This window comes from Hesperophylax consimilis, chromosome 18 (genome assembly GCF_061612785.1).
Source record: "Hesperophylax consimilis isolate HC1 chromosome 18, BYU_Hcon_1.0, whole genome shotgun sequence".
Taxonomy (NCBI): domain Eukaryota; kingdom Metazoa; phylum Arthropoda; class Insecta; order Trichoptera; family Limnephilidae; genus Hesperophylax; species Hesperophylax consimilis.
In genome coordinates this window covers 34046778-34072626 of record NC_142853.1, presented here as the reverse complement: position 1 = coordinate 34072626, position 25849 = coordinate 34046778, and the positions used below count along the sequence as shown (strand labels likewise).

The following is a 25849-nucleotide window of genomic DNA, read 5'->3' as shown; positions in this document are numbered from 1 at the left end:
TAAATAAAAAAATAAAAAACAAACAAACATTCACAATTTATTGCTAATTTGATTTTTAAAACAAGCGAGACTATTTGCATATATATCTATGTAGTTACACTCAATAGAATTGTACAGATGACACATTCGAGACAATGGATTGAAGTATGCAATATTGTTCTTAAATAATTCTAGATGGAATATATTCTGACTCCTTAGATTACGTCTATTAGGAACTTTAATAAGAATATTGCTCACACAATGAGTTGTTTCAAGCTTGTCATGAATAATTTTGTGTAGACATATTAAGTCAGCAAATTGTCTTCTTTTATCTAGGGTCGTAATGTTAAAGTATTGGAGTCGTTCCTCACAAGACTGCAGTACGGCACTTACTCCAAGTTTAAATGACAACAATCTTAGAATTTTTTTTTGTACAGATAAAATAGTTTTTGAATATTTCAAGTAGTGTGGGTAAAAACTATATTTAACCAGAACATTGCCAGTGAGATAAAACCCTTTAAATACATCAACCATATACTAACATTGTATTATTTGTCAATTGTTTTATCTCTAATCTCTAAATAGCATAAAATAATGTCGCATTCCGCGTCTGTCTGTTTGTGCTGTCAGTCCTTACTACGCCCTTTCGTACAGTGTCCATCGTCAGAGCAGACGTGTGATGATGGATACTGTATTGCTGTCCGAAACGTTGGCTTAAGAAGGAGGTAACCACTATAATAAATCACTATAATACTTTTGGCCGTGAAAATCTGAAATCATATATGCTCAGATTCCTTAGTTAAATAGCCAGGGACTTATTTACAAACATTTCCCAATGTCTGAAGACTTTTGAACCAATTCAAACCAAAGAGCTTGCCTTAAGAAACTATCGATGTATAATATATATTCTACTCTCTGCGACGATAGTAAATATAAAATATTTGTTCAAAATTTATTAGAAAATGTATTCGCTTGTTCACCAATTAAACCAAACTGCATAAAATATAATAGACAATAAATAGTAATATATGTACGTTAAAAAAATATAAGGCATATTGTGAACACTTAACTGGTAGACGTGGGTCAAAATATGATCGGCTGTAATCCAACAGTCGTTCGATATTTACAGTATATTCGCACGTAATGCCACTACTGTTATGTTTGGAGTTAAAATTAAGTGTAACTTTTTTCCTTCAAAAAAAGTAAAATAAAACTATCGTCTAATCATCTGCACAAACTCTGAAATTTTATATAAAGTTCACTTCAGCATACTTGCAGCGCAAAAATTGTTTGAAACTTTATATTTTTTAAGTATGGGCTCAAATTCAAAGAATATTTTCTTATATAAATATATAATTTTATCACTTAGGACGGGTTGTTTCTGAGAATTTGAACAATTCATAAAATTTAAACGTTCATTTTCGGGTTCTGTGAAAGTTCTATTCAAGTCCTGTTATTATATCATTATAGGCTAGTTGCTTGACAGGCCTAAAACAGGATCCATTCCTAGTTGGCTAGTCAAAGTTTCCGCATGTGTTTTATTGTATAATTTTTTGTGAAATAAATTATTATTATTATTAATAGAATTTGAAAAATCTTACACAGAACATGAAATTTAACTCAGAAATTTGATGAATTTTTCAAATTTAAATTAAATTTAAACTAAAATTTTAATAATATATTATAATAAAACAAATAAAAAACTTTATTCCACTTAATTTTATTTTGACCGTAACCGGTTTCAGCTCGTCAAAGCCATCTTCAGACTGGTACACAAAATTCTTAGTCTACGGTTTATATACACAACATATGGGGGAGGGGGGAGAGATTGATTGATTAATTTGTAACAAATAAAATTGATTAAAACCCTATAAACTACCCCTCTCCCCCCTCCCCCATATGTTGTGTATATAAACCGTAGACTAAGAATTTTGTGTACCAGTCTGAAGATGGCTTTGACGAGCTGAAACCGGTTACGGTCAAAATAAAATTAAGTGGAATAAAGTTTTTTTATTTGTTTTATTTTAATATATTATAATGGAATTCCACCACGAATTATCGGTCTCAAAAATAGAAATATTAAAATTTAAATAATAACGATTTTTTAGCATTCTGACATTCTGCACAAAACTTCATTAAAAACATTACAAACTCGCAAAATTTTCACGTCCAACTGACACCAAATATGACTGACACAGAGCAACATATATATAGATATCCAATATTTGGATATTGCACATTGTGGTGAAGATATTAGCACGTTTGAAAATGATGAAAATATATTATAATGTGTTGACTATTTTCCCACAGCCTTCCAAAAGATTATGCCTCCGACAAGAAGTGGAATGTAGACCAGCACGACTAGTGACTAGACTGACTAGTGCGCTATGGAGCAACCAGCCCTCGAGCCAATGACAAGCGCCGGCGCTGGCGAGAACCTTAGCACATTTCGTACCTATTGCCCATTGCCCTAATAGAAAGATACTACTACAATACTAACTAAGGATATTCTCTCAATAGCTTGCAACAGACTCGACACGAACTAGTGGTCTTCTAGTGTGCTTTATATCTCAGCCATAAGCAATGCACGTTATTTCGCCCACCTTACGTTTTTACGGCGTTCGTGAAATTGGGAAAGCCATGATATGTGCTATTATCCACACTTTGCGTAACGCAATAACCAGCTTTATTCTCCAAACTAAATATGAAAGGACACAGCACTTAGACGATTGGCCATACGGAACGTGTAACTCTTGTACCAATGGAAGGGAAATGTCACACCTCTAGTTGTTGATACAGCACAGGAACTTGGATTAAATAATAAGGTTTTTATTAACAAATGTATGGATGGCTACCTAACTTTATAGTAACAAAATGTGTGTCGCTTGAGAAATAAAAATTCTCGAATGGTGAGTTCTGGCATTTTGAATTAACACATATTTTTCTTTCGGAAAATTTTAGGTCAACACAAATTTTATCAATCATAAACTATGGAGCTTTGAAATGTAATTCTGATTGTCAGTAAATAAATTATTGAATGCTTTAGAAATGAGACCTCTGAGGCGTATGCGTGGTAAAACCACGTATGATCGTGTGAGAAATGTGGAGATTTTCAAACAATGCAAGGATGATTTAAGCACCATGAGTTAGATTAAAAAAAGACCGCTTAGATCGTTTGGGAACGTAGAGCGAATGAACAAAGAAGGGAGTGTGAGGCGAATGTAATATGGTAGAGGAAGACATGTCAGAATAACAGAAGGGGTGGGGATGTGTATGAGACGATGTAACATTGTGAATGAAGCAAGGAGTGTGTGCCAACAGCGAGTTTCATCCACTCTGCCTGCCCTACAAGAAGCGGCCTAGTGGTTAATTAGTTAGTCAGTCAATAAGATAGACAATAAGCCGCGTGCTGTATGCTTCATACATTTCAACTGTTCGATAAGAATAACAAAACGTATTAGAACTCGGGCAAAGTCTAGTAAAAGTCTGTAAACTGAGTGTAATGGGTTTCAGAAGCTCAGTGGTCAGATTCGTTCCTCCCGGATAGAGGAAAGGTTTTGAGTTCGAGTCATAATGTTGTTTGAAAGATAAATATATTATACTTATAACGTTTATTTATTTCATGCTATTATTTTAACCTCTCTAAGTATTTATCAACAAAGGATAATTTGTTCCATGCAATATATTTGAATATTTCAAGAAAATTAAAATGCTGAACCCTTTTGTTGTGCAATTTTTCTATAAAAGCTCTGTATTTTCAAATACACTTTTCACCATCCAGATTGCGTATTGGGTAGAAAAGATTAAAAAAGGTGGACAGCAAATTTAAATATTGACTCGCCGTTGGCTTTGATTATAAATACGCTTGAAACCTTCACGTGCACGTTCCTATTACTAAATATTCATCGAAGAATGCACTTTGATTTTAACTACATTGGATCACGAATAAAGGCTTCCTATTGATAGAACCTTTGTAACCTTCATTCGATTAAAATTACACTGAAAACTGAATATACCGCTCAGAGTGGCATTTGATCTCAGTAATCAGAAAATACTCCAAAGAAAATTCACGAAAATGGTTAAAAATTAAGATAATATATTGGGTGTGACAAGTCAACTCTTTGATTTCCTCCACATGATGCCCGCACAACGCGCTGAGCCGCTTGTAGGTACCTACTACCAAGTAAGTTAAAAAATACTTAACAGGACGTGTTGTGTGTCGGCTACACATCTGAAATTTGTCAAGCGCACGCCTTACAATCAGTAAAAACCTCTCTCGAAAAGGAAGTTATGCTCGATTTAAAGTAGATGTTCAATCTGGGAGGCGGGTATGGGTACTGCCGCCCCATATTGGTACCCCAAGTTGTTCGTTACGATTAGTGACTTAGCAGGGGTGCCCCAGAGACCCTTTGACCTCTCTAGCTGGTCTCTCTCAACTCATCGTCTAGCACCGCAGTGGGAGGGATGGATTCATCCGTCACTCCTGGACACACTGACACCTAAATTCCTACCCTACCCACCCCTTATGCCTTTTTCCTTCCCAGAATTTCTCCTTTCTTTCCTTACCCCCAACACAGCATCCCCAAAGATGTATTGGTTCTGAAGAAAATAATTTTCCTGCTCCTGTGTGGGGATAATGTTAAAAAAGATGTTTTAAAACATAGTTCAATTTCTATGTGTGAATAATTCGTGAATACAAGTAGCCCAAGCATGAATGTGAACACAAGTAGCCCAAACATGGATGTGAATACAAGTAGCCCAAGCATGGATGTGAACACAAGTAGCCCAAACATGGATGTGAACACAAGTAGCCCAAGCATGGATGTGAACACAAGTAGCCCAAACATGGATGTGAACACAAGTAGCCCAAGCATGGATGTGAACACAAGTAGCCCAAACATGGATGTGAACACAAGTAGCCCAAGCATGTATGTGAACACAAGTGGCCCAAGCATGTATGTGAACACAAGTAGCTCAAACACAGACACATCACAACAACTCTCTATAAAAAAAGTAGCATTTAAATCTCGACACAAATGTACATTGCAATAGAGACATAAATATCAAGAGTGCTTGGACGAATGTGGTGAATGGTGTATTTCATTAAACACCATTTCCGTTGCTACTGAGGCAAGGGAACGCATTTATTTTGTGTGTGCGTTTTCGCAAATGCCTGAAATGTTCAACCCACTGGCGCCTAAAGGACCACAAAAGACGATAAACTTAGATAAGGTCTCTTCATTTTAATGAGTGTTTTATTAGTGTTTTATTCAAGTCCTAACAAATCGGTGCCCCCTGGTGTACCGGTCTCACTGGGACAGGAGAACTCCCGGCTGAGTAGTACAATCGTATCGTATCAAACATTGATGGGAACGCACGTACATTTTATTTTGCCCTTTTGCTTGTTGGAAGCGGATCAGCGCGTTATGCAGGCTTCTCGTGGACGGAACAATTAACTAACTGTCATAAATGTCATATTTAACTTAAAAATAATACGATATAATAATTTACCCAATACATGTGAAAAACTGACGGAATTTGTTCTTAGTAGGCGGTTGTCAAAGTGACCGTTAGGGTACAGTAAAGTTGCCGCACCTTCCCTGTGATAAACTGGTAATGTAAGTAGGTACCTATGTAACTAATGTCATTTTTTTCACTCTTCCAGTGGTCGTCAAACTAGCAAAATATGAGAGGAGTTAGTTTTTTGTAATAGTGTCCTAATTCTATATTGTTTACAGCGCATACGTATGCTTTCAAAATAGTTACTTCGTGTTGTACTTTGATAACATGAATACTAGTGCGCATTCTTATTGTTCTTAAACATATGAAAGTGACGCTCAATTACGTGTACTAGAAATAAAAATAAAATCATATATCCTTACAACTTCAACAATAATCCTTTAAAATCTATATCTGCATTAATGTAATGCATTAAACTAATAGACGAGGCTGTCGCAATATGATCCATGATATTTCACAGTCGGTAAAACCCGAATGTCCAAATAGTCAATATTATTATTTATTAATTAAAGCCCTTTTTCAAGGCTTTTACATATGAATATTAAGAAATATACATTATTTATTGTACACAACTGAATTGCTTCATAACAACATTTTATATTTGTTTAAAGATAAATTGAATATGTCCACTAACTTGGTATATTTTTTCCCTTCATTTGTATTCTGGGTAAAGAGGAATACATAAGGTAGTTAGTCCCAGAATTTCGTAACTGAATAAATCCTGACTTCTAGTATTACGTTGTGGAATCCGGAAGCTTATCAATTCTAGCAATACCGGATATGTAATACCGGACTATCAACTAAATCATTTAGAATTTTATAAAGAAATACCAAGTCAGTGACAATTCTTCTGTCTGACAATTTCGACATATTCATATAATTTAACAGTGTACATATTCGACATATTCATATAATTTAGCAGTCCAACATACACGTATACATACACGTAATTGCTTACCCATTTTAAAGTTTATAAAACGTAAGAATTTGTTTTGTATTCTTTCAATAACTTGTAGGAATATGTACCTATATTATAATGTGGTTTCCAGACAGGAGAATTGTACTCAAGTTGGCTTCTTACAAAGGCAAAATGTTACAATTTAATACACTTTAGATTGTTAAAATTTCTGGTTAGCCTAGTTATAAATCCCAACATTTTCAAGCCCTTATTAGAGATTTCTGTTATCTGGTTAACAAATGAAAGATTTGAAAGTGATGCAAAATCTTTGATTTGTGTTAATGTCTCAAGAGCATTGTTGTCAATGTTGTAATCAAAAATCAGTGGATTTTTTTATTAATCTAACTATTTGACATTTTGAGATATTTAGGTATAGGCTATTTTCAGTACACTAAATTAATAATTTGTTGATATTGTTTTGAAAAGTGTTGCAATGGAAAATAAATTATATCAAATATTGTGACATAATTTAACAAAACTACGGCTACAGTTGGTTTGCGAGCAAACGGTTGACGACCACTGTCTTAGGGGTTTACATTAACCCTTTCTCATTCTGTATGTGGGAGAACTTTTAAAATTTACGAAATTTTATACAAATAACTCGTACCTTATAATGTACACGCCACCAAATGGTGATGGGTTTTACGTATAAATAAGGTCAATGCGCCCTTAATAACCAAGATAAATTATTGATGAAAGCATTTATAAAAGCTTTCTTTGCTTGAAAACCACTCGAGAGCTTAAGCCGCCTAGGCCCTAGTGCCAATGCAATTGGACATATCCATAATATTAGACAATGTTAGAATTAATTTTATGAAAACTTTACAGGAACCATTATGAAAAAAAAATAATGAAACAAGCTAATTGTGGCATTTTTAGAGCAATCTGTGGCTTGCTTCTAAAAAGGCTAATGTAATTTTATTTGATGTATCAAGGCTTAGGTATATAGAATTTGCTCATTTTTAGAGCAATCTGTGGCTTGTTTCTAAAAGGCCCAATGTAATTTTAATTAAAATATCAAGACCTATATAGAATTTTCAAATTTTTAGAGCAATCTATGGCTTGCTTCTAAAAGGGCTAATGTAATTTTATTTGACATAATATCAACGCCTGTATAGAATTTGCTCTTTTTAGCAAGTTTTAATTTTAAGAGGCGATTTTCTGGTATAACATTGGCCCCCGAAAATGGAAAAATCGTTTCTCAAAACTTAATTCGGAACATAAGCCAATTTTGAAACGAAATCGCTAAAATATATTTTAGATACCTATCGAAAGTCTGACTTTGGTCCCTTTAGAGGATAGCCTTAGAAATATTAGCTTTAGGACGAAACAATTGTGTATGAACCAAACCCACGCGAGATACAATGCTTTTTATAAGTATAATACTTTAATTAATTTTCTAAACCTTGCAAAAACTGCAACGGTCCAGTTTAATGAAAGGTTTATTCAAAACTCTGTAAGTGGTGCCCACGGACACTGGAAAAACCTTAAAAAAAGGTTCAAAGGTCTGAAAACCTTTTCATTTCATTATTGCACATGGCGTTGATACCATCGCGTCTTTTCCTAGCATGTAATGTATCAACGTGAAAATCATATATGTTTTAAGTACTCTGTAAGTCCTTTAATATCGATAGAATTATATCGATAAGATATAAGCAACGCATTTGGGTTGACAACTAGAAATAATGATAAAAATAGAATTTCAAACTCAATTGAAATTTTTCCGTATACAGATTATGGGCTTACCAACTTTCAGAAACAACTCCTAATATGTTTCCACTTTGTGCCACAATACAGTTTGTCCTACGTCACATCCCATGATGTTTAAACGTACGCACAAACACGCGTGTACAAATAGAGGAGTGTATTGAGAATACATCGAGAAGAAGTATATTTAGGAATGTTCGCTTGATCAGTGACTAAATTTGCTTAAGTTAAGACTCTTTATAACAGAAAGTAGGAGGAAGAGAACCTATGAACTGGATACTTTTATTCTCAACGCTCTAAACGTATTAATACTCTGCATCATTTACATTTCCTGCAAGGCCGACTACATTGCTCTGTTTTCTTATCAGATTTGTGATTTAGAACCTTTGAAAAAAGTTAAATGATAGACAGGAAACAATTGAGATATGGCACGATAGGTATTATTTAAGATTTCCGAGCCGGTTCTCGTTTTGCTTTACAGTCACTGAGGTACCCACACCTACTGAACGTTAGTTCAAACTATCGGGGACATATCACGACGCTAACATAGAAACATTAATACCTAACCTAACCATACCAACATATTTCGGAGAATATTTAGGATTTCGGTGAAGTATTAAATTCCATTTTTCACCCTCGCTTCGCTTGAATGGTTTCGAAAGGGTTTGCATTTAAAATAAATTCAATGATTACGAGAAATCCACCGACACTACGTGTTCGTCGATTCCCGTAGCTCTCTAGCAAAAGAAAGTCCACCATATTTCCATTTACATTATTTTTATGAAATTAAAAAATTACTTCGTTTATTTACCTCCTTTTTTAAGACGCGTGTATTCTTCTGTCAGTAGAAAGTTAATAATATAATTGTCTATCATACACATAGGTGTGAATATTTAAACCGTTCTTCGGATACAATTTCTTATCCGATGGCTACATTTGCTGTGATAGGGGGAATTTTTAAAAATTCAATAACCAATTCGAGTTCAATTGATAATTTTTCCGCAAAATTGTACTGAACTCTATTACATCTAATTGCCTTTCTTTACAAAATATTGATCGGCAAAATAACCAAAAAATGCTCTCTCGGTATAAATACAAATAGTTTTGTTTACATTTTTTAAAGGTTATTGCAAGCGTAAAAACAATTTTTATCATATTGACAGATACAATTTTAAATAATTTACGTAAGACTTTTAGGACTTCCGCAACATAGTGGTCGACGAATTTGACGTGGATAAAATAATTCTTGTGAGAATTTTCCACTGAATGCGTGGGGTGTAGGTACATTAGGTTGAGAAAGGAAAGTTATGATTAATAGTTTATACTTAAAATACTTTATCTCTATAAATCAAACATCGAGAAAAATGAAATTGAAAGTTTGCAAACATTCGAAAATTAGATTTTGAGAAATACAAAAAGTTTTTAGTTCCGCATCTGATTTATTTATTTATTAACGGACATCGTCCAAATTACAAAATAATAACACGAATAAAGTAAAATGAAAAATATCGGAGTAGACAAAGGTACATGAAAGCAAAGACATATGGTTAATATAATATTAGAAAATAAAGTGACAAGTCGAATCAAGTCAAGAATACGCCGTGGGTCAGGACCATAGGACACTTAATATTTCGTCACTTGTTTAGTGACTGGCAAAAATCATTTAGACTTATCCCAAAAAAGTTAAGGTTTTGACTTGAGTTGACCAGTCTACACATTCTGGACAATGGTGAATAATCTCCATAATTTGTCGAATGATGGTTGAGGAAGAGCAGTTCATTATTTCTGAGTCTTTGCGAGGGGATATTGAAGGGAATGAGTTGCAGTAGCGTAGGTGAATCAATAATACCATTTATAATTTTGAAGAAGCAAATGAGGTCATTTCTTTCCCGACGGACTTCCAAAGGAGAGAGGTTTAGAGTTCGTTCAATTTCATCATATGAGTATTTGCCCTTTTCTAAACCTAGCCTCCTAGCAATCCCTCTTAAGAACCGATGTTGAACAGATTCAATGCGTCGAATGTGGACAGCATAAAAAGGAGACCAAATAACACAAGCATATTCAAGATGGGGGCGAACCAAGGAGCAGTAAAGAGTTCTAAGGGTATTTACGTTTTTGAAGTCCGAAGTGATTCTAGTGATGAAACCAAGTAGTTTGAGCGATTTATTAACGATTGCAGTTATGTGATCTGAAAGAACATACTTGGAGGGAGATCATTATCATTAGTACTTTTTTGTTTAACAAATTTCCAGAATTGTTTAAGGTTAAGATTTAATTGTGTCTCAGTGAGTTCGATGTAGGATTTGTAGCACCTAACAGATTCGATTTTGGATAGTTCTCTTAGCTGAGAAAATTTATGGTAATGCGCCAAGTTGTTCGTACATTTGAATAATTTGTGTATTTTCTTTTTCTCGATTATCAACTTCTTTAGTTTCATGCTGAACCAAATGGGAAGCTTAGGCTGGGAATAAGTTCCCTTAGGTACAAATAAGTCTATGGCATGAGTTATACATTCGTTGAATTTAAATGTAGCATCGTTAATATTGATGTTCGATTCAAGAAATGTCCAGTCAGTTTGGGCGAGATATCTGTTCATGCTAGTATAGTCACCTTTGTTAAATTTGTAGTGGTATGTAACCGTTGATTTTAAGGTAACATTTTTGAAAGGATTAGTGAAGTTGATATCGAGTGGTGGGTGATATTTATCTATTGGTAGTAATGAGTCAGAAGCTTCACTAACACAAACGCTAGGCGTGTTAGTAAAGATCAGGTCAAGACAGTAACCTTGACAGTTATGGATTGAGTTTAGTTGGAACATGTTCAAGTAGGCAAATAGATTCATTATTATAGAAGCTTGAAGGGAAATGTTACTAGGAGTTTTGACACCATGATTGTCATTGAGCCATATTACCTTTCTTTAGATTATAATCACCGCAAATAAATAATGAATCGGCATTTATAGAAATACGTTCTACTGCTTCAGTATGTGACTTGTAAATATCTGTTGAAGAGGATGGGGGAATGTAGATACAACCAATGATAAGTTTCTTGGAGCCAAGCAGAACACAAACAAATAGTTCTTCAGATACATCATTACGAGAATCGAGAATGTGGCAAGAGTATTTTTTTTAACACATATCATAACCCCACCACCTCTAGACTTGTTTGAAGAGGAGGAGCGGTCACAGCGAAAAATATTATAATTATGCAGTCCAAGTTCGGTTGAAGGAATATTGTCTGATAACCATGTTTCATCTGATTTTCATCTGATGTAAATATAATATTATTTTGGCTTTTGACTTTCGTTTAGCATAAAGATAAAGTATATTGTTAAAAAGATATAATAATGTGAGTGTTCATAAAATGTTGCCTGGCGGTATACTTTAATTTATTTATCTTTTTGGAATTGTAGCTTTAGATAATGCAAATTTGTTAGGTTATCTTTAGTACATTTCAGTATTTAACTCAATTGCAATCAAAAATAGGAGATGCAATATTTTAGCTTTGAAATTTTTTTTTACATTAGCACACAGAAGGTCCCGAAGACAGTAATCCTTCTAAGGGCCTTTTTCATCTTTGGGTATGCTGTGCGGAGGGTCTTTTTAGTGATGGGAGGAGGGTAAGTTCTGGGGAGGAAAACGGCAAGAGGGATAGGTAGGAATCTGGGGGCAGTGTGTCCAGGAGTGACGGACTAACGTATCCCTTTTACCGCACATATTCTGCAGTCCTGCTAGAGAGGTCAAAAGGTCTCCCTCAACAAGTCTCTTGCGATCTGGCCTGCCACGCAGTTGGTGGGCAGACACTCCCAACAAGACCCGGACAAACGTAGCGGTTCACTTGGGGTGACCTATGGCATGGGTGTTGGTTATCCAATGAATGGTTCCCGGGGCGGCGGTACTCTAACCTACCTAATAAGTAAGGCCATAAATCTTGACTTCTATGTTGACCAACTGTTTTGTGGCTTTTCAAATCCGGTCAGTCAACAATAAACATGCCTAAATTCTATTTACAATCATCTACCTTTTCAAATCCAGTCAGTAAACAATAAGGACGGGTTGTTTCGGAGAATTTGAACAATTCATCAAATTTCAACGTTCATTTTCGGGTTCTGTGAAAGTCCTTTTCGAGTTCTGTTATTATATCATTGTAGGCTAGTTGCTTGACAAAACTGAAATAAAAACAGAACTTGAAAAAATCTTTCACAGAACTTGAAAATGAACGTTGAAGTTTGATGAATTGTTCAAATTCTCCGAAACAACCCGTCCTAAATATTCCTAAATTAAATTTACAATCATCTTCCTTTTCAAATTCGGTCAGTCAACAATATACATGCATAAATTCAATTTACAATCCTTTTCAAATCCGGTCAGTCAACAATAAACATGCCTAAATACTATTTACAATCATCTACGTTTTCAAATCCAGTCAGTAAACAATAAATATGCCTAAATTAAATTTACAATCATCTTCCTTTTCAAATTCGGTCAGTCAACAATAAACAAACCTAAATTTAATTTACAATCATCTCTCTTTTGAAATCCAGTCAGTAAACAATAAACATGTCTAAATTCAATTTACAAACGTATTCCTTTTCAAATAAGGTCAGAAAACAATAATCATGCCTAAATTCAATTTACAATCATCTCCCTTTTCTACATATCATTCAAGTTTCTTTTGATCCTATACATATGTGTAAATGGGGATGGTCCGTAAGAATTTTGTGCCAATTTGATCTAAACGGTTACCTGAATTTTTACAGAAAAGTTCTTAAAGACTTTGTAAAGGGTCATTTCCATCTTAATCGCGGACGATCAGAACGCATATTAGTTCTTGCGGTTGACGGTCTTCCGCTACGAGGTTCATCTTCAATATAACCAATAGGGGCTTCTGAGAATTCCTTTAACCACCTCGAAACTTAGGCCTTTAACAAAATACTGTCTCCATAGGCACGTTGAAGTTTTTAAAGTCAGAGAAAATACTTAATGGCGCACCGTTGCTAGAAATTATCGTCACACATTTGCTGTTCACGGAAACAATCGCTACGGACCACCGAGAGATTCTGACCTTAACATGTTCAAACATCAGATGTTGGCCTGCCTCCCTCTAAATGAGAAGCCAACATTAGGGCTGATGTGGACACTGTAACGTTGTCCGAAACGTTGGCTAAAGAAGAAGTGCAACACGGCATAACATCCCAACAAAATAACAAAAATACTTTTGGCCGTGAAAATCTTAAATCATATGTAGCCAACAGTGTTTCCATGTTCAACACTAATTAGTTTATCTATACAGAAGTTAAAATAACCTGTAAAATATGTATTCATTTATTATCGCCCTATTGGCCTTTACAATAAGATTGTAAATTAAATTAAAAACAACAGTAACTTAAACTTAACAAACTTTTTAACTTAACATAAGTTAAAAATAACCACAATATAACATAAATAATATTTTTTTTAAATAGAGAAATACAATTTACTTGGTAAGTTAATAACACGATGACTAGAGAACGCTTGAAATAATTTAAACATATATTATGAATACCTAAGCATATTATGATATGTCATTATTGACATTTACTAACAAGTGATGAATTAATTTGGTTCTAAATACATTCATATTCTATAAATTCATTGCAAAGTCTGTGAATCCTTTCCATGACAGAATTCAACACCAAGTTATTGTTGTGAAAGAATATGTTCCATCTAGTATGCTTCTGAGGTACATGTAACAAATTAATAGCATCAAGGCAGTCCAGTCTAGAATTAACAATTTTAAACAATAAAAGAAGATCAGATATTTTTCTCCTAATTGGGATAAATTGAGATAAATTCGATAATTACTTTGTAAATTCAGATAATGGTATTATGTTAACAAACGGATTGCAATCTTTAGATCACAAAATTGAAGTTTTGAGAAATTACTACTATTAACAGCACATTACCAATGAGAAAACGAATAATCACAAAAATGTACATTTGTTACGTATAATTTTTTTTTTATAAAATTAGCGACCGGTTTCGACACGTCCGTGTCATTAACTAGCTATGTTAAAACTAAATTTTTAAGTGCAGAAATATGGGGTTTTATTTAGTTTGGTTCTTTGGGGGGAGGGATTTGAGGGAGGGGGAGGGGGTTGAGAGGGAAACGGAGGGAGGAGTCAACATAACGGGGAACATTGTCAATAGGGGTGATTTGCAAGGTGCTATTATTTTATTTACTATATTAATGCTTGAATTAATTTTTTTGTTGATTTCTAATGTTTCTAATGCGCACAAATTAAAATATTTATTAATGTTAGAATGTTTAAACTTAGTTTTATCCTACGCCTTTCTGGCGAAACGATCAGCGCATGCACGCCGCACGCCGCTGGGCGTTAAATATGATACGTGGAACATGTAAAATAGATTGTTAAATTTTGACTAATTTCGTGGCAAATTTCCTTGCCTTTGTTTCAAAAGAAATAAATTTTAAACGAGGTCTGTTTATGTTTTGAAATGTTCAGTAAATTATTTAGGCAAATTATTTCACGTAACACATAACAAAAGCTGTGGAATATTAATTAGGAGTTGGAAGATAATCAACGAAGATTATAAAGGACAATAAAACACCAGCGAAGATTTCATTGAATGTTTATATTTTTAGTAGTTTTCCTTTTTGTAGCCATAGAAATTTAGCCTATTTATATAATGGAGCAAATAACTCCAACTTTTACTCATGCAATCACAACATATAAAAGTTAAGAAAGGTTAGTACATTTTTACACACTCTTTAATTTTTTTGCGTGTTCTAAATTATACTAAAACTACCTACACTTTATTTTATTAATGGTTGATTACAATTCATGAGCATGTAATTTTTGATTAACATGCTAAACTTTCTTTTCGTCTTTCAACACTTTCTTGCTATTTATTATTTTTTGTCATTATTAATTATTAGAACTATTCTCACCCCAGACAAAGTGAGAAAATATTATACAAGGACAAATGTAATTTTAAATTTAATATACCTACCTTATTACTGGTACAAAATAAATGTATGTCTAAATAAATAAATAAAGATCGGAATTTCATTCTGTGCGCTACAGCTCGGCTGAAGATGAATTAGTTGACTTTGTATTTTTCCCCATCGACCATATCAACGGTTTCTTAAAGATCCAGGTTAACTGCTTACTTCATTTGAAGATACCTCCGCCCGCATTCACAGAGATTAAACCGCCCTGTCATAATCTCACCACAGAGTAATGTAGAATTTAAGGCCATATCCTTTCCCAAAATACCTGTTTAACTGAGCGAAGAGAAGTCCTCTTATAACTCGACCGTTTTGGATTTAATCTGTCTGTTAATTTGCTTGTACGTTCCTTTTCCGGTTTCGAAATTCTGCTACATCCACTTTATTATTCAAGCAAGGGATATATTACATTGTATAAATTGCTAACTTTGACTGAGCTTAGCAATATTATGGTACTTTTGCTTTTTTTCATGGTGGTTTAAATAATTTTGTGACGATTCAAATGAAACGCCTCAAGTGCTTTATTTGAACCGTTACAAACGATAAAGGTAAATGTGTACCGGTGCTTAATTTTTACGTTTTTATCTTGTGCATGCCTAAAGGTCCCATACATTATGGTACCTACCGGGTTGAAGAAAGTTTGAAAGAAAATTGTCACTCGGGTATTAATGTTTTTTGGACTAATTGTATAATTCCTTATTTTAAATAAAAAAATGTTACAATAAACTTTATAATAAATTATTAGGAAAAAAAATGGTTACCATTAAGTACGAGTACTTAACAATTTAATGATTTCAGAGGATTGTTGGTTGTGATTATTAAGAGAGAATTGTACGCTTTTGTCGGCGAGGTCTACCGCTCACAGAAGTACTAGTATAATTGAACCGTAATATTACAAACGCCAATGTTCATTGAAAATGGGTGATCTATCTAGGTTTTTATTAATTATTAATAATTGAGAAAAATTATCCCCGATGTTATTAAAACACGTTTGGTAGATTTCAATTGAATCCAACGCAATCATCATGGAGTTAATAGGTTTAATTTATTCCAGTTGCCAAGCCAAAATAATTAATTTCGAGGGCCTAAGCTCTAGATCCTACGATCACAAGGGCCTAACTAAAAAAACTGGTGTTTTGAGTTTAACTTGTTTACGGAAATGCTATAATTATATTTATTAGTTACACAAAACTCTATCTCGTACATACAGCCGTTTAAGAGATACAGTTTGGCATACAGTTATTAGTTACACAAAACTCTTATTACAAAGCATTATGACGAGTTCGCTCACGAGACAACTGAAAAATAAACTCGCTTTTACAAACGTTAAAAACTTTTACATTTATTGTGTAGTTATGATGTCTGAGACTTGAATTAATCAAGGAAGAGTAATTTAAAGGGAATATAAAGACGGCGCTGCTCTTGTCTTTGTTCCTTCGTGGAAAATATTATCATAGCGACAGGTTAGTAGCCGAGTGGACTAATATATTAGATGTCCACCCGGACGTCGCGTCGCGGGTGCACAAGCAACATTCTACTCTACAGGTTAGTAGCCGAGTGGACTAATATATTAAGTGTACACCAGGACGTCGCGTCGCGGGTGCACAAGCAACATTCTACAGGTTAGTAGCCAAGTGGACTAATATATTAGGTGTCCACCCGGACGTCGCGTCGCGGGTGCACAAGCAACATTCTACAGGTTAGTAGCCAAGTGGACTAATATATTAGATGTCCACCCGGACGTCGCGTCGCGGGTGCACAAGCGACATTCTACAGGTTAGTAGCCAAGTGGACTAATATATTAGGTGTCCACCCGGACGTCGCGTCGCGGGTGCACAAGCAACATTCTACAGGTTAGTAGCCAAGTGGACTAATATATTAGGTGTCCACCCGGACGTCGCGTCGCGGGTGCACAAGCAACATTCTACAGGTTAGTAGCCAAGTTGACTAATATATTAGGTGTATTCCATTGTTAACGATAGCATACTCTGATTTTTTTTTTTTTATAGTGAATACTTCACAAGAGTCCCAACTGCTCCCGTCTGGAGCCAGTGAGACTATGGCATCCCCAATTGGGGGATGTTGTGAGGCTGAAGGTAAGTGGGGAAGGGAAAGAGGAAGGTGGGGAAGTACCTGGCTATTCAGATCTAGTCACTAAACACGGCTAAAGCCATTTGGAGCAACGTTTCAATTCTGAATGGTGGTCTTACACCAGGGCGATACTGGTAGTATCTTCCACTCTGGAACGTGCCGCAAATATACTATATATTAATTTAATTAATTAATTGTGAAATAACACAAATTAATCAAATAAAATTTATTTGCGCACGCCGGGTTCGAACCCGCGACCTTCGGAATGGCAGTCCAATGCGTTACCACTGGACTATGCCGGCCGTCAAATATATATTTTTTTTAATTTTTTTTTATTTTTATTAATTATACCCGCTAAACTGCTCAAGCAGTTTGTCAGCAGGTCAGTTTAACATAATATATTATCAAAGCATACAAAAAGCGAGAAATCACAATATTAAAATATATACAGAAGAATTTAAATAAGAACTTAAATAATCACAAAAACAGAGCCATATATAAAAAAGAAACAATAAAAAGAAACTTATAACTTACTACAATACAAAATAATAAAATACAAAGACAGTCAGTTGTAACACAGGCAAATTACTCATATTCATATATATATATATATATACAAATATATGCATAAGATTATAAACAATATCAGTATAAAAAAGCTTGATCTATTAACCTAATTAAATTTAAAAAAAAAATAATATTAAGAAAGACTAACATTCCCGGGTTACGACTATGATGGAACTATGTTGGTGGATGCGTGCCACTAATTGTCTTCGAAATTGTCTTCTAATTGTCTTGATTTCGAAAGATAAAAGAAGGTCGTTTACATACGAATAAAACTATGACATGAAGATAACTGTGAAATCAATTTAATTATTTATTATTTTAATCACGATTATTGTTCTGCGATTTCAATTGTTAAGACTGTCCGATTAGTATAACTCTGCAACCCGCCACCGATTTACAAACCTTGCTCAACCGTTTTACAGAAACCTTTAAAAGTTCGCAAAAGTTAGAGAAAGAAAATCCAGATATTTTTTTAAAATTGAAACTATTAACAAATCTTGGAAACAAACAAAACAATGATGCAGCATAAAAGGCGATTCATTTCTTTGTGTTATTTGGTGGCCTCGGGTGGAGGGGTAAATTGTGTTTTTCAATGCCCACCAGTGTATTGTGATAAATAATGAAGGCCTTCAATAAATAACTTCCGAAGAAATGTAATTAACATTTAACTGGCTGGAACTGCACCGGAGTGGAATATGCTTCTGGTTGGTTCTGTGAAACTGTATAATGTTGTACGCTGATGAAGGAACCGTTGGTTCTGTGAAACTGTATAATGTTGTACCCTGATGAAGGAACCGTTGGTTCTGTGAAACTGTATAATGTTGTACGCTGATGAAGGAACCGTTGGTTCTGTGAAACTGTATAATGTTGTACGCTGATGAAGGAACCGTTGGTTCTGTGAAACTGTATAATGTTGTACGCTGATGAAGGAACCGTTGGTTCTGTGAAACTGTATAATGTTGTACGCTGATGAAGGAACCGTTGGTTCTGTGAAACTGTATAATGTTGTACGCTGATGAAGGAACCGTTGGTTCTGTGAAACTGTATAATGTTGTACGCTGATGAAGGAACCGTTGGTTCTGTGAAACTGTATAATGTTGTACGCTGATGAAGGAACCGTTGGTTCTGTGAAACTGTATAATGTTGTACGCTGATGAAGGAACCGTTGGTTCTGTGAAACTGTATAATGTTGTACCCTGATGAAGGAACCGTTGGTTCTGTGAAACTGTATAATGTTGTACGCTGATGAAGGAACCGTTGGTTCTGGGAAACTGTATAATGTTGTACGCTGATGAAGGAACCGTTGGTTCTGTGAAACTGTATAATGTTGTACCCTGATGAAGGAACCGTTGGTTCTGTGAAACTGTATAATGTTGTACGCTGATGAAGGAACCGTTGGTTCTGGGAAACTGTATAATGTTGTACGCTGATGAAGGAACCGTTGGTTCTGTGAAACTGTATAATGTTGTACCCTGATGAAGGAACCGTTGGTTCTGTGAAACTGTATAATGTTGTACGCTGATGAAAGAACCGTTGGTTCTGGGAAACTGTATAATGTTGTACCCTGATTAAGGAACTTTGGTTCTGTGAAACTGTATAATGTTGGATAATAAGTTATTTATTTTAATGTAATTTTACAATTTTCGTTGTACGTAGGGAAGTATCTCCGTTAGGATTTAACATTTTGTGATTAAACTCCGTCGAAAAGATATTTTTACCCTAGCATTTTACTATCAATATTATAGATGTTTCATTATACCATAGTTAATATTTTTTCCTGGCGCACACTCCTTCCCTTACTCACATTCATATTCTTCCATTAATCCGTGTAAGCGTATATTTCTCAGTCTAATTAATAATGCTTGCATCGGCGGATCTTTCATAGACCACTATGGTGTATGTCAGTAAATTATACAGGGCCTTATCACACGTCCACCCAAGGTAAGGATATATTGATAGCTACTTTGATAATATCGGTAACTCATAATTTATATACGTAAAGCCTATTCGGTGGGTTCCTTCAACTTCTCAGTGAAAAGTTTGCGTATAATTCTGCGTTGGGGAAGTGTGCATGAAATTAAAAGCTTTTTTGAGGTTCTAATATATGGAGATTTGTGTTTCTTTAGAGATAATGTGAATACAGTGCGTTGTATGGTTGGGACGTTTATGTATATTTAGCACGAGAGATAGCTACCCAAGTCGGGTAGGTGATTTTTATAAATTTAAATGAATCATGAAACGTTAAATTAACGGTACAATCGGTCGATTAATCAACTTTAAACGGCTTTTCCTTGTGTCTAGGGTTAGTCAAATTATTTTTAATTTACTTGGAATTCTATAGAATCATTCAAGATTTCCGACGAGCGCTAAAGTAGGTATGTATGTATCTAGCTATAATATAATATTTCAACGGAAAATTATAATAACTGTCTTTTTCAAAACTGGATTTATACCCGTGATTTTACACCAGTCTGTGCTAATGGATAATGTTGATCGAGCAGTGTTTTGTGTGCAATATCTTTTAAACATTAAATATTTTTTGGTATATTTGCTTGTTTTGTAGAACTCCACTTTAATTTGTAATTTATAACTATATGGCAGAACAACAAAGTTGTTTGGGTAAATAATAATTTCCGCACAAAACACATCAAGCGTTTTTAGTAAATTTACTAAAATGTTGGTCTGCAACAATAGAGAATAATAGATAGAAAATATCAATTTGATTAATCTTCTTTTTATTCCATAAAGCAACAAGTAAAACATCACTTGTCGTGGGATATAAATTACTTATAGCTTTTTATTTATTGTCTTTGTATTGCATGATATTACAACATTGCTAAATTAGTTGACTTATAATTATTATAAATTCTCTTTGCAGGGCACGCACACTTACATCATTCACGTTCATAAATACCATTATACAATTCTATGTTCCATAACAACATGACCGGACTCTAGTAGTTTAAGTATAGTATTAAGTAAATAAACACCTTTTTTTTAAATTTATGGATAAACGAAAGAATTCAATGGCACGCTTGGTGTGATTTTTCACAGAAACGGCGCTATACAAATCATCCAAATATTTTATAATTATTATTTATCTTAAATTAATTTAAACAAACCAAAATTACGGGTGGTTTATAATAGTTTCCTCGTTTTAGAGTTTCAATGGAAATCCTCATAAAAAAATGATTATTTTCGTATATAATAATAGATCTTTTTAAGCACGCGGATTATGTTTGGTATATTCAGTCTATTTTACCCGTTATTAACACTTTCATAAAAAAAGTGTTTTAAAAATTAAATAAATAAATTCCGGATGAAATGCATCGCCCGCAGGCTTGATCGGGAGAGACTTGTTGAGGGAGACCTTTTAACCTCTCCAGCCGGACTCTCTTGACTCATCGCCTGCATCGCGTGGCACTCCAGGGAGAGGGATGGGGGTATATACGTATTTATGATACGTCCATCACTCGTGGACACACTGACCTTCATATTCCAACCCAACCCTCATACTTTTTTCCTTCCCAGGACTTCTTTCCTTGAAAAAAACCTTCACGCAGCATCCCCAAAGATGACAGGGTGGAGTTTATAAAATAGTCATGTTTTGGTGCATTAAAGTGAGCATAATTCTGATTTTTCTGGATTTTACTGATAAACAACCTCGCCCTACATTTAAATGCGCATAGTTCTGGTTTTTCCAGTCTTTTACAATAAACAACCAAACCCTCTTATTAATTTTTTTTAACCTGATCCCTTTATAAAATTTATAAATTCGTTTATTAGTAAGGCCCTGTTATTGGTAGTTAGAGATTTCCACACCAATTTTTAAACTAAAATATCTTTCCTTTTAAAAACATTAAAAAAATTTCAAAACTTAATCATTTATTGTGAAAAGGCGTTGTCAGATATCATTATGAATCGCCATTCAAGATTCTTTATCAAATCAGATATATGCCCTGCAATAGTTTATTGTGAAAATGTATTATCTGATATCTTTATGAATCGCCATTCAAGATTATTTATCAAATCAGATATATGCTTTGCAATAGTTTATTGTGAAAAGGCGTTATCTGATATCTTTATGAATCGCCATTCAAGATTCTTTATCAAATCAGATATATGCCCTGCAATAGTTTATTGTGAAAATGTATTATCTGATATCTTTATGAATCGCCATTCAAGATTATTTATCAAATCAGATATATGCTTTGCAATAGTTTATTGTGAAAAGGCGTTATCTGATATCTTTATGAATCGCCATTCAAGATTCTTTATCAAATCAGATATATGCCTTGCAATATTTTTTTGTAAAAAGGCGTTATCTGATATCTTTATGAATCGCCATTCAAGATTCTTTATCAAATCAGATATATGCCTTGCAATAGTTTATTGTGAAAAGGCGTTATCTGATATCTTTATGAATCGCCATTCAAGATTCTTTATCAAATCAGATATATGCCTTGCAATAGTTTATTGTGAAAAGGCGTTATCTGATATCTTTATGAATTGCTATTCAAGATTATTATAGCGTAGACGTAGTGATAATCTTTCAATGTTCAAAATAAATACTAACTTAGTTGAATGGGAAATACAGAATGTTCTGAACAATGATTGCAAAGACAACTAAACAAACAATGTTCAGAATTATTACAGAGACAACTAACCAAATAACGTTAAGAATTATTGCAGAGACAAATAAGCAAATAATGTTAAGAATTATTGCAGAGACAACTTAGCAAATAATGTTTAGAATTATTGCAGAGACAAATAAGCAAATAATGTTAAGAATTATTGCAGAGACAACTTAGCAAATAATGTTAAGAATTGTTGCAGAGACAACTAAGCAAATAATTTTAAGTCTGGGTTTAAATATTTCGATTGCCTCCTGTATTCATTTGTCGATCATATTTTTATTTATTTGAAAATAAACTGTGGTTAAATCTTCCAACCCAAAATATACATTGGATTTGACTGAGAAATTACTTCATTATGAATATATTTAATGAAAAGTAGTTTGAACCTTGTGTCATGTTACACACGTTGAATGTCTCTAGAAACAAAGCAAAGGGACACGTACTCGTTAATAAAGAATAGTGTCATGTCACAGAATTCTCTGAATTTTATGAAAACTCATTGTTGCGAGGCCCATCAAATTAAACAATACCATGACAACAGCCGATGGCCAGAGCTGATGGTTGGAAGGTAGATATTAAACACCATTAGCCATTTTGTTTATTACGGCGAAACTCGAGAGTACCCAATTCATAAGTCATTTTTTTTATTGTTTTTTAAATTTAATTATTCAATGTACGTTTTATTACAAGTGCAGTGTATTATTGTACAATAACTATAATAAGTGCACACTACAAAGAAGCTAGGTTCTTGTGTTTGGTGAGGGAAGTTTAGCACAAATAATCAAATCATTTTTTTTAATAACTTAGTGAGTAAAACCTCAAATTGTAATATTTAATTATTGAAGACAAAATTAGCGACCGTCTCCTTTTCTGATTTTTAAGTTTCTGATTTTCGTTTAGGAATTGCTAATATTGTCTTCAGTAATTAAATAATCAAATCATTTACTTAAATAATTAAATAATGAAAAAATAAAACAGGATATAAATAGAAGAAAGAAAGAGAAGAATAATGAAAACATAATAATAACAATGAAGAACTATTATTTTCAATTTAAGCTGGAATTCATGAATATTTTATGTTTAAAGAAATGTTTTTAAGCAAGTTATTCCGAGATAGGTAGTACTTCAAATATGCTAAGCGTTCAATTTTATGATGTTGCTTGTTTTTCTGTTATCTTGCTGATGCATCATAAGTTGTAAGTTATCTAACCATTTTCTTTAATGATTTAACTAATTTCTTAAATTTCTATTTTAAAATCACTAGCCAAACTAAATACACATCTGTTAATGAAACAGTCAGTTGAAAAGAGGTGAATAGCTGTCAGTAGGTACCCGATATTGGAGTCGAACTCCAACCGTTCCAGCGTCCAATCCACCAGCTATCAAGAGTATCAACCATTTCTGACTTATACGAGTATTGCGGAGATAATCTGCAGATATATAAGCTATAGGTGCATTTTTGTTTATTATTCATAGTTTGTTATATCCAGAGAGAATGAGTATTAAAATGCTTTTGACGAACATATCAATTTATTATGATTACGTTGTTGTATAATTTTTAATTAATGATATATTATTAGAACTAAATGAATTTAGAAAATGCAAAAATATATTTCATACAAAAATACAAATAAGCTTTCTTATATGAAAAACTATATTCTACTTGAATAATAGTTTAATGACAATTGTAGAGTACAATTTTGGAATATATTATATAATTGGCTTATAAATTATGCATTTCGTCTTTGGAAATAAACCAAGTTTGAGAAATTTTTCGAATTTATCAAGGAATCTTTCAGCCAAAGAATGTGAAAATATTGTTGAATATTGAAGTAGATGCATCATAATAGTGATAAGTTACGTTTTAATAATGATTTTTTAAGTTAAAAAAGTTTGTTTGAAATACCTGAAAAGATCAGTGGACTTGTCGACACCAAGATCGGCACCAGCAGGGCCAGAAACGCGTTCCTCCACATCTCACTCGCCGGTCCAAAGATCCTCACTGGAATTAATTCAACACCCGCGTTAGTCTACCTTCATCCTTCCAGATCAGAAAATGGGCTACTACTAAGGAACGCAGCCATGGAGGGCGGCCTATATACGTACCGGCCCGCCCCCGCCCAACCAACCACCCCTCCCACTACCTCCCACCCCCTCAGCACGGTCACCCGCCCACGGCCATGTACCCCTGGTACTCGATGTAATTCCGCTTACTCTCCGGAGGGCGCAGGATGTAGTTTTTAAAAAATGTAATTGCAGCCAGAATATTAAAGTAATAAATAATTTCTTACTATGTGCACGGTGTTCGTTTGAACGGAGTAATTATTTGTGCAATTTTGACGTTAGCATGAACAATAATACATAACAGTAACAATAAGCGTTCAGATTTATAATAATAACAGTCAGCTTACTTGGCGCACCTTTGTGGCTGTTCATTTCAAGTGCTCTTTGCACTAAATAACTTTACCCGATAAAGTTGAGTGCAAAATCAGACTTCAATTTGCTGTCGTAAACTCTGCATACTGTTACCATATTAGTAGACTTTTACTTCAATTTGTTAAAAATATCGTAAACTCTGCATACTGTTACCATATTAGTAGACTTTTACTTCAATTTGTTAAAAATATCGTAAACTCTGCATATTGTTACCATATTAGTAGACTTTTACTTCAATTTGTTAAAAATATCGTAAACTCTGCATACTGTTACCATATTAGTAGACTTTTACTTCAATTTGTTAAAAATATCGTAAACTCTGCATACTGTTACCATATTAGTAGACTTTTACTTCAATTTGTTAAAAATATCGTAAACTCTGCATACTGTTACCATATTAGTAGACTTTTACTTCAATTTGTTAAAAATATCGTAAACTCTGCATACTGTTACCATATTAGTAGACTTTTACTTCAATTTGTTAAAAATATCGTAAACTCTGCATACTGTTACCATATTAGTAGACTTTTACTTCCTTTTGCGAAACAAAGAAGTCGACAATTGGCCGGAGTCAGTTTGGATAAATATCATATTTGGTAAAAATAAATAATATGTACGCGGGAGAACTGGGGGAAAAGATAGATTGGGAAAAACTTGGCTGTCCAGACCTCGCTATTCATTAAACTTAAAGCCCTTTCAATAAAATCTCAATTCTGAATGGTAGTCTCTCGCAGGGCAATATAACAAACCAATTATAAACATTCTAGCGACGTAATTCAGTGATTTTATCATAAATAAACAAAACTATTTCTGGTACTTTCAACGTAAAATCTTAAAAACTATTCCACAATTCAGTACATTATAATTTTTTTCACGTGTCTTAATGATTGAATAGTTTTTTTTAGTTGTTGTTGTTTTTTTAATTAAATCAAGTAATCAGACT

The 25849-nt window shown here is 33.8% G+C and overlaps 1 protein-coding gene across 1 annotated transcript in view; it reads right to left on the bottom strand.

Annotated features, from left to right (window-relative positions):
- LOC149415702 (uncharacterized) overlaps positions 1-24512 on the bottom strand; it is a 67436-nt gene extending 42924 nt beyond the window's left edge. The window contains exon 1 of the mRNA XM_089642421.1: positions 24377-24512. Within this exon, the coding sequence (XP_089498547.1) occupies positions 24377-24446 (70 nt within the window). The 5' untranslated portion in view covers positions 24447-24512. The remainder of the gene's footprint in view (positions 1-24376) is intronic.
- Between the last annotated feature and the right edge of the window lie 1337 nt (positions 24513-25849).